We start from the raw sequence: 10,704 nt of genomic DNA, 5'->3' as shown, positions 1-10,704 counted from the left end.
TCAAACAGCAAGTGATGAAACATTGTCATTTTCACTGCTTCCCTTAGAGAGGGAGGGAGGAGAAAGAATCCAAACAAGTGACAGCTCTGAGAGAAGAGACATATCTCTCTTTCAGCATAGACTCTGTACAAGTGTTTGTAGTGTGTATGTGCAAGAGAGAGGGAGAGAGAGACGGGTGGAGGGGCATTCATATCCACTTTAAAGTCGATTTTATTTCATCATTTTCATTAATAATTAATTAGAAAGTCATTACATGTATATCATGTCTGAGTCCACTGCACCCAAAACTCATTTGATATGCTCAAACAAGCTTTCAAGCCTTTTCCTAATTATGAATAAAATTCGGTCACGTTGTCATGAAGAGTTACAGCAAAACTAATTTTAAGGAGATCAGCACCAGACGCATTCAGACCATGAGATGCCATTGGTCCCTCCAGCTGCTCCACCATGAAATTCGCGCACCGCAACTCGTGGCCAGGCAGGGTGGGACTTTTGTTCCCATGTGGTGATGACAGTCTAGAACAGATGGTGAGGTTGCCTGTTTAGGCACAACTGTCGGTGTCGGACGCTTTTCAGTCCAGCTGACCTGTGCCAGGCAGCTGCTCGTCACTGGAAGCTGTGCGCTGCAGCGATTTCACTTCTGAAGTACCACCGCGTCTCCAACACCGGAGACAGGAGCAGACACTCCGAACGGGCTGTTTTCCACAGAGAAGATTTATTCCCGTTAGTAAGGCTGATTGTTTCTGTTCAGATCTACATCACCTCGCGCATCATCCCGGAGCTGCGGATGCTGCATGGGTCAGATACAGTAGCCTGCAGCAGCCTTGCGTACGGAGGATACAGCGCTTCATAGGTGAGAGCGCTATGTTTATTTATGTGCATGTGTTAAAATCTCGATACATATGGCCATAAAACATCTCAAATGATTTCCTCAATTTCTTTCTCATTAGAGAGCGGTCAATACAACCGTCCGGTCTAGAGTGATAAACTCGTAAAGATGAAGTCATCGTTTTTATGTCTCAAGAAATGCACTGATCAACAAAGATGAAATGAAACAATAACCCGTTCTCTCTCCACGGCGTGGGTCCGCGTGCAGCGCGTTTTGCCACCAATACCACCAAAGAGAAACGATAATGTTTTTATAGCTTCAACAAACTAAGATTTAATTTTGACAGCAGATAGACCCTAAAAGTTGTCCATTTATCGATATCTCCTCAATATTTATCTGCATCTGTGTGCATTGGGTCTATCTTATCAACAAAATGCATTGTAGGAGGATCAGATCCACAAGGGCACTATGCTCCGCAGTCAGCCTGTGCACGTTATGTGGATTTATTATGAACCTTTCTCTGGTGTAAACAATTGATAAACATGATCTGGTCTGAGATCAGAGGGAGTGAAACAAAGAAAACATGAACCAAATTACACTATACACTGCAGACCTTGTGTTAAGTTACAGTATTTTGTCTTAGACATTCTCAGTTTATATCTTTTCCGAGAAAAGCCAAATATTCATGCAAACTGTGGGTCTCTAAAGGGCTCATTATGAAACCCGCAGCCTTGCCAGCAGCCCTGACATTTCAGTGCACTGTGACACTGGGTTCAACTAACAGTGTAGTGTAACATTTACACAAACTGCAGCATCGCTCGCCAGTGCAGAGTGCAGCTGAAACAGCTGAGTAGCAGCTATGGGCTTGTGTGCTCCATCAAACCTATTTGCAGGGTCAGGAAATTGGCAGATGTCTGAAGTGAAGACGTAGAGGAGAAAGAGAGACAACACAGTGTTTCTACATAGAAGTCTGAGAAAGCAAGGGGGCGTCTGTATTGTTCAGGTCACCTTTGTCAAGTGGGCTCTGTTGTTTCAGCTGCTGCATTACAGCAGCACCTGTTACTGAAACCACTAACTTCTCAAAGAACTCACTCATATCAAAATGGTTGATTAAGGCAGGAGCAACATTATGCATTGCATGACTTGCACTCTTGTTTTAAAGCAACTTCAACCACATACATTTATGTAGTTTACTTTGTCTTGGGAATCAGACATTTCATTGGCCCACATATGTCACCCACTGAGCCAATGATATGAGAGTTTAAGAGGCCATGGCACCTTCCCCCAGCCTTCACAATGCACAGTGATGTATCTCCTCAGCTGGTAGTGAGGACTGTGAGAACCTGTCGAAACAAAGACACATCTTGGTGAGTCTGTGCATGTTTGAGTAGGAGCCATTGTGAGCCACAGGGACTAACTCAGCAACATGTGCTGGTGCTGGGGTTCCCACAGCAGTGCAGACACGGGTGCAGCAGCTTGACCTTCTCCCTTTGTGAACATAATCTGAAGGGGAACTTGGAAACATGATGGGCCATTGAGAGGTTTTGTCATGTGATGTTATGACTTAGTCAGCTGTTTTGCCACTCTTTGTTTTTAATAAATGATGAATTGAGGGTGCGAAAGACTTTTGGATGCAATCTTACATTTTAAACTTTGCATAGTACTTTTAGTGTTTTAAGTGTTTTTTTTATGTATATCGTTTTAAAACTAAACACACAGTAAAACTAAAAACACAAGAAAAGCTATTTAGAAAACACGCAGAGGTACATTTATGAAATTCCATTTTAAATCAAAAATCAATTTTAACTGGCCAGGTTTATATTCCTTGACCTTTGTACTGTTTCAAACAAAGATTCCCCTGGGATTAGAGACTTTGGCTTTGGCAGTATGATTGATCAATGCTCCAGTGACAACATATTGGCTTTTCACCAACACTAAGGTTTTCACCAACTCTAAGGAAAGATGAGGAGAGAGTGAAGAGGAAAATGAGGGCACAAAGGGGAGGGAAAAAAAAAACAAGAGTCAGGAGAAAAATTGTGTCAAGATCCATCTCAACCCCACAGGGAAATAAAGCTGTCATATAGATTTGCAGTAAATAGAAATACAGACAATTTACCATGCTGCAACTTATAAACCTTAATGGAGTCTGTAGAGACATTGTGAATCTGTGCAGCACTCTTCTTTCTGGATTTTCTCATTGTACCTTCAGTCCTGTTGCGTTTTCAGTTCGGCTGTTTCCTCATGTGGGCTTTGAGGCAGAGCTCTCTATCTTCTCCCTCTTTACTTTCTCTCTTCTCCCTGACTGAGTGGGCATGCATCCTTCTCCTCCTCAACTATACACCTCTGCCATCAGCAGCTGCACCAAAGCCCTGTGTGATGTGAAGTGAGACACTTGCATACTAATGGAGCAGGAACAGGATGTCTCTCAGGCAGGCCAGCACAGTGAGGACACGGAGAAAACATCAGGCTCAGCTCCCCATCACCACATGATAGCTCTGGATTGAGACTGATTGTCATGATAACTGGTAGCTTTAGTTTAGAAATCTGGATATGTAGTATTACAATGCAGTGTATGCTGATACAGGGAGAGAACCGGACATTTGTGCATATGTGCATGATAGGGTTGTGCTGACTGGTCATGGTGGTTACTCCCTTATGCATATGCTGCATTGTTTTGCCATATGCTTCTGTGCTGCAGTCACTTTCTTGTCACCAACAGCAGCTCTTACTGACATATTCCTTTGGCTGCCCGGTGGCACTAATAGCTGTCTTCTCATGTCTTCTCATTTGGTTATGAAACAGACATGCCGGTGGCATAGCCGTTGCTATGGTGACGGCATGTCTCTGAGCCTGTTGTGCGGCTGCTGATTCAGAAACACTGCTTACTTTTGCTCCCAGTGAAAAGGGCCTCAGGAATAGAACGGGGGGAAAAAGTATAGCCTCCTATCAAAAATGATGCAGTGTGCTATCAAGTGAGGTTTCTCCTGACTGCACCAGTGGCACATGAAACGTAGAATTAGCAGCAGTGTATCTAAATTCTTAGAAGGTCTAAAAACAAGTTAAGGAAAATTTGTTAGGTTCAGCCTAAGAGGCAATGAGTCCCTTCAAAACAGCTTCTTCCAGGGAAAACAGTGACTGCCATCTGCACACACAAAGACATTTCACAGATCTAAAGGGAAACGCTCACTGCATCCGACTGCAGGTCTGTGTTTCTTTAGTGAGACTGATTATCTTCATTGCTCCATGTGTCATCCAGATATAATGTCTTTTAAATGCGTTTAGGAGGCATTAGCATGAAGCAGACACAGCTCATTATGTCCCACAATCACATGTCGCTGTCTCGATTTGGACCTCAGGGCCAATGATCCTCATTTGAAGGTATACAGGAACTCATTGGAAATACCAGCTACTGTGTGTAGTATAGTCGTTGATGTGTATGTCTTGTATGTGTAATGTGTACTTAGATTAAAACCTCACAAGGATCGGATGCGCAGAGGGAGTAAATCCCTCCTGCTGTAGGCCTCAGTTCAGACAGTTAGCTAGATAATGCCAAGCTGAGGGGTTTTTGTGCCTCCTTCCAGTGATCTGTGTACGCATGCATGTCACAGTATGTGAGTTTGATAAGAGTGAGAAAGCAGGATGTGTTTTTTGTGTGGAGATGGTTGCAGTGTAAATACATACTGTATGCATGCATTTTTAATTTTAATTGCTAAGAGATTAGCATTAAGTTTACAGCGTGCAGGTGCAGGTCTGTCCCTAAAACAGTGAAAGAAATGATTTCAGACCCAGTCTCTGTCACATCCTGAAAAAAAGGAGCTATAAAATGGCACTGTAACACACTTCTCCTTTTCCCTTTTGGTTATGATGCTGTGAGATTTCACTTCTCCATGTTTCGAGACAAGAATTAAAGCCAGGAATCTGAGGCAGAAGTATGTGAATGTGGATATGCTGTATATCATATGCATGAAAGCGGTTTGCTGCACAAAGTAAATGATATGTGATGTAGATGTCTAGGTCAAGGCTAAAGAGAATATCATCCAACACACACTGTAGCAGAGCAGTGGGCTGTATGGCAGCTTGAATCCCTGGACGAGCGGGAGCTGTTAAAGCTTGGTTTTGTTTACATTTGGGAAGCCAGTGAGGGATCACGCATTTAGTTAGTAAAGCAAACCTGCAAAACTTAAAGGTAACCTTAAGCATTATATTTAACTCCAAAAAATCTTTAGCAGTTACCTGTGGGCATACTGGGAAGCTTGTAAGTATGAATTTGTGTGCTGCAGTGATTACGAAGCAGGTCATCAGTGAAAAAGAGCATATGTGCTCAGCAGAGCTTCCTTGGGTCAATAAGGTCAACACGTACACACAGTGAGAGATAGGTGGGAGCGGATGCAGACCCCCACAGTGCTGCCAGTCTGCCAGAAACCTGGTGCCAGGTGTCTGAGTTTTATGGCCTCAGCATGAAAGCAGCAATTACTCCGCCTGTCTCTTCCGATTTGATACCTGAGCAGCGCAACGCATGGAGGAAGAGAGAGGACGGACAAATGTATTATCGAGTAAATCTTTTTATACCAAAGTACAGTCTATTGTGTTGAAAGACATTTGAATGGATTATTTGAAAATCTGAATTATGGATGGTTAAAGACAAAGGAGATGTTCAGCACATGTTCAGTAGTTATTCATAGGTTACAGAATCAGGATAGAGAAGAGAAGGTGCCCCACTTCAGCCACACTAAGGGAATCAGATCAGAGTGTGACCAGTTCATTTGGTTTGAGACCAGCCACCTGATACCCGACACATGTGCACTTCTCCTCAAAGAGAAATAAACATGGATTAACTGTGATGCTTAAACACTGTATTTGGTTTCTCTAAATTTGAGAAAAGCAGCTCTTTTACTGTGCAGTGACACTCTTCTGGCATGTTTAAATTTCTAGAAACAGTGTCACAATGTTGTTTTTCTGCATAGCAAAGTGTTCCATTTTGTATTTGTGGAGCTGCTTTATACTATCAGAAATGCAAATGTGGAAGGGAAACTGAGAGGGTGTCAACACATCACGGGGCACAAACAGGCAGCACATGAAGGCAGAGAGAAAACAATCTGTCTGCTTTATGTTAATATTGGAGGAACTTGTCATTCATGATGTGAAACAAAATACAACCAACTATCTCTAGGTGCTCAACCTCATTTTATTTATGAGAATGCGTGCGACTTTATATGAGTGTAAGTTAGACTAGAAGCTGGCACTTTGGTGTTTAGTTTTAGTGAGGGAGAGAAAGCCTGGAGTCTCTCTTTCCTTCTCTCTTGTTAATGTAAACAATTATAGATGCTGATTATTCCTCTTGATTGTTTAGGTAATTGTCACTTTAGACAACTCCCTTGTCAAACATGATCACTTAACGTACATGCACTGAAACGTTAATGTAGTAATGCCTGCACACATAAAACTTGGTCAATAGAGGTATGTATGTGAACCATTTTAAAAGAATATGTGGGAAAAGTAATCACACAAGAGTTTATGGTTGTATTTTGGGATTTGTTTAAAAAAGCTGATTTTTAATCCTCATTGCTCATGAAATCATATGTGCTTGTGAAATTTGCCTCTGCACCAGTCGTCTTTACAGTTGTCTCAAGGAGTTGGTGTCAGGAAAATGATAAATGAAAGCAAAAGCTTATAAATATGGCAATTCCTTTGGGGGCTCAGCCTGCCAGTCCAACCCAGTCAGTCTCTGTTTGTCTTAGTTTGACCAAACTTGGACGAGTGCAACGTGCACACAGTACAGCCACAGCTCTGGCTCTTATATTCACTTCACTTGGGTATGACTGCTTCCCATGGGCTTTTATCGTAAGTAGTGAGTAATTTACAGTGAAGAGCACACACTCCATGTTTATTAAGCCTGTTGTGTAATGGGCTCACAGCCAAAGCTGCCAGCTGTGCCCACCCTGCACATTCGTTCAAGAGGATCACTGATACCAAGCTGGTATGCAGATAATCTACCAAGCACACAGAGAAAAACATGGTGAAAATCTTTGAGGAGACAGATACAAAACACATCAGGCAAGCAGAGCTAATATCAACCATGTCATCTTAGGTACTGACAAATACAGTGCATGTTGTACCAATATTTTGCATCACTCTATCTGCTGAAGTGTATGCCAATCAGACATTTGCGGTCATGGAATAGTCAAATTATAGGCTTGAGATTCCACTGCTGTAACAGGTTACTATCTTAACATGTAATGTTCACTCTTGGTGAATAGCACAATGGTTAAGTAGTTTTTTGACATGCATAGCCTCACTCTCACTTTTTTCAAGAAGAAGTAACTTTTCTCAAACTTATTCTTATTTTCAAACTGTGTCTAGCTGTGGAGGAGCTCATTAAAAGGTAGGAATGAATGTCTACTCGATGACAGGGCAACAAGACAAATTTGACAGATTCATTCTGCCCTGTTAGACACGTCAACTTAGCCCCTTAAATATATGTGGGGTGGCACTGTAGAAAACTGCCACTTGCCTCATTTGTTACCCTCTGGAAGGAAACCAAGTATGACTCCCTTATTGTCTCATATTCTCTGTTCAGCTTTTTTTAGTTTCACATCCTTACTGTGCTATTGAATCCACAACTTTTTTGCAAACAGATGACAAAAAATGTCGTATACTGTTATCTATGTTACAGGATTTTACATTTTACTTGCTTTCTGTCTTTTTTAGGCTTATAGCTCAAGGTGAAGCAGTGACCAGATGAGCCTCTGCCTTGGCTTCTGCATATAACTTTCTACTGGACAAGAAATCACTGCTACACCACTACAACATCTAGTTAACAGCGAAGAAGACTAATGCTCATGAACCTTTCCTTCAAACCTTTCTCCAGCACACTGCCTCTCGTTTAAGCTTTGTGTGAGCAGAGAGAGCAGACAACATGGCACTCAGCTTGCAGCCTTGGCCTCCTCTGCTCTGGGTGTGCATGGGAGTTTTTTTTTCCTCTCTGTCACCCATTTATGGCAAAGAATGTCCACGTTTGTGTGTATGTGAAATTCGCCCTTGGTTCACACCCCAATCGACCTACAAGGAAGCAACCACAGTGGACTGCAATGACTTGAGACTTGTGCACATTCCTACCAATTTGTCCACAGATACTCAGGTGTTGCTGCTCCAAAGTAATGCCATCTCTCACACCAGTGGAGAACTGGAGGCGCTGTTCAACTTGACAGAGTTGGACCTATCCCAGAACAACTTCAGCACTGTGGAAGCTGTGGGCCTCACAAGCATGAAACACTTGACCACCCTGCATCTAGAGGAGAACCAGATCAGCCAGCTACCAGACCACTGCCTGGGAAACCTCTCAAATCTCCAGGAACTCTATATCAACCACAACCAGATAAGTTCCATCTCCCCTCGGGCATTTGCGGGTCTGCACAACTTGCTGCGCCTTCATCTTAACTCGAACAGGCTCCATGTCATTGACAGCCGATGGTTTGAAGAAACACCTAACCTTGAGATCCTCATGATTGGGGAGAACCCAGTTATTGGCCTCCTAGACATGAACTTTAAACCCCTAGGAAGACTGAGGAGTCTGGTTCTGGCAGGCATGGACCTTACTGATGTTCCACCGAATGCATTTGTAGGTCTGGATAACCTTGAAAGCATCTCTTTCTATGACAACAAACTGGCGAGAATCCCTCAACTGGCCCTGCAAAAAGTTCCCAATCTGAAATTCTTGGATTTAAACAAAAATCCAGTTCACAAAATCCAGGAAGGAGATTTCCAGAACATGTTACATCTGAAGGAACTGGGTATCAACAACATGATGGAGTTGGTGTCAATTGACCACTACGCTCTGGACAACCTTCCAGAATTGACAAAGCTGGAGGCTACCAACAACCCTAAATTGTCTTATGTGCATAGGTTGGCGTTTAGGGACATGCCCTCTTTGGAAAGCTTGATGCTCAACAATAATGCCCTCAGTGCCCTTTACCAGCACACTGTGGAGGTGTTGCCTAATCTGCGGGAGATCAGTCTGCATAGCAACCCACTGCGCTGTGACTGCGTCATTCAGTGGATGAGTTCCAACAGGACCACAGTGCGCTTCATGGAGCCCCTGGCCATGGTGTGCAACTCCCCATCCGAACTCAAAGGCCAGCGAGTTCGGGGGCTGAGGCTGCTGGACTCCCCAGAGCAATGCCTTCCCCTCATATCCCACAACACCTTCCCTAATCACTTGGACCTCGAGTTGGGTATGAGTGTCAGTCTTGACTGCAGGGCCATGGCTGAGCCTGAGCCTGAGATCTATTGGGTGACTCCTCTTGGGACGAAAATCACAATAGACACTGTGTCAGAGCGCTACCACTTGAGCAGTGAAGGGACCCTGCAGCTGTCTCATGTTCAGGTGGAGGATTCTGGTCATTACACCTGTGTGGCCCAAAACACAGAAGGAGCTGACACACGGGTTGCCACCATCCGTGTCAATGGCACCCTGCTAGACAGTGCCCAGGTAATGAAAATCTATGTCAAGCAGACTGAGTCACACTCAATCCTGGTCTCCTGGAAGGTCAATTCTAATGTCATGTCCTCTAACCTCAAGTGGGCTTCAGCTACGATGAAGATTGACAACCCACACATCACCTACACAGCTCGTGTCCCTGTAGACGTTCATGAGTATAACCTCACACACCTTCAACCTGCCACTGAGTACGAGGTATGCCTCACGGTCTCCAACGTCCACCTGCAGACACACAAGTCCTGTGTTAATGTTACAACACGTGGTGCTACCTTTGCCCTGGACCTGTCAGACCAGCATCCAAGTGTCGCTGTGCTGGCTGTCATGGCAACTATGTTGGCCTTCCTTAGTCTTGCAACTGTGGGCGTCTACATGGCCCGCAGATGGAAGAGAAAAAACTACCACCACTCCCTGAAGAAATACATGCTGAAGACTTCTTCCATCCCCCTGAACGAACTTTACCCTCCACTCATCAACCTGTGGGAGGCTGATGGAGAGAAGGACAAAGACGGCAGCATGGATGGAAAGCCCTCGCCTGTTGACACCACACGTAGTTATTACATGTGGTGAGGATTTAGTAAAGAGGCCTGGCTGCCTCTCCAGCAGCACAAAAAGACACACTTTTGCCATTTTGGTGCAAAAATTGAATAAAGTTGCAAATGTTCTTTTGTATTCTCAGCTTTGCTAATAAGAGGCAGAGTGATCGAGGACAGGATTTTTATTAGTATAGCGTATCGCCTTTGTTTGATTCTTTCTATTTCTTAATTGTTTTGGACTCTCTAAGATGGCAGCTGTATTTAGCCTCCAGGTTGTCTTAGTTGCTATGCTCTTGTTTCTGTGGTGCATCTTTGACTCACTTACTTTTGGGTTAATAGTACAGCAGCAGGAGCCAAAGGACTTCATGCTTTATTAGTGGAAATCAGTGTTTCTCTGTTTTGTAAAACAGGTAAGCTGTTGTGCACAGATAGATAATGGAGTTTGTCAGAACTTCACTTAAAAGCTGACAGTGGGGTTTAGACTTGTTAAACTGTCTACTGAATGTTAGCAATTGTGCAGTAATGTTGTATCAACTATACCTTTGATCTTTCTGATTTAAACTGCGAGAGAATAGCATTTTAGTTTAATGATAAATGTAATGTTAATGCTAGGAATACAAATGTTTGTTTAAACTTTATTTTTACTAAGTTGCACTAGAAACCTTTTGACCCTCTTCCTGTTTACTCACTTATTTTGCTTGACTTTTACCTTACTTGCTTAGTTTATCATTTTCACATGCAACATGTATACTGATGTAGTTAAAATAAATAACTTTTGGTTCTTTTGCAGACATTTGGTATTTTTCAGTTCCTGTGCTAGTCATACATTTATCATATCCTTGCGG

The 10,704-nt window shown here is 43.2% G+C and overlaps 1 protein-coding gene across 1 annotated transcript; it reads left to right on the top strand.

The window, feature by feature from the left end:
• The first annotated feature begins 324 nt into the window (after positions 1 to 324).
• LOC124056501 (leucine-rich repeat neuronal protein 1-like) lies at positions 325 to 10,650 on the top strand. Its single transcript, XM_046383992.1, has 2 exons — positions 325 to 853; positions 7,538 to 10,650. The coding sequence occupies exon 2, from the start codon at positions 7,746 to 7,748 to the stop codon at positions 9,891 to 9,893; it is 2,148 nt and encodes a 715-aa protein (XP_046239948.1). The 5' UTR covers positions 325 to 853; positions 7,538 to 7,745; the 3' UTR covers positions 9,894 to 10,650.
• The last annotated feature ends 54 nt before the right edge of the window (positions 10,651 to 10,704 follow it).

Source organism: Scatophagus argus, chromosome 3, assembly GCF_020382885.2.
Source record: "Scatophagus argus isolate fScaArg1 chromosome 3, fScaArg1.pri, whole genome shotgun sequence".
Classification (NCBI taxonomy): Eukaryota; Metazoa; Chordata; class Actinopteri; family Scatophagidae; genus Scatophagus; species Scatophagus argus.
The sequence above is the reverse complement of the archived record's forward strand: the minus strand, read 5'-3'. Positions and strand labels throughout refer to the sequence as shown.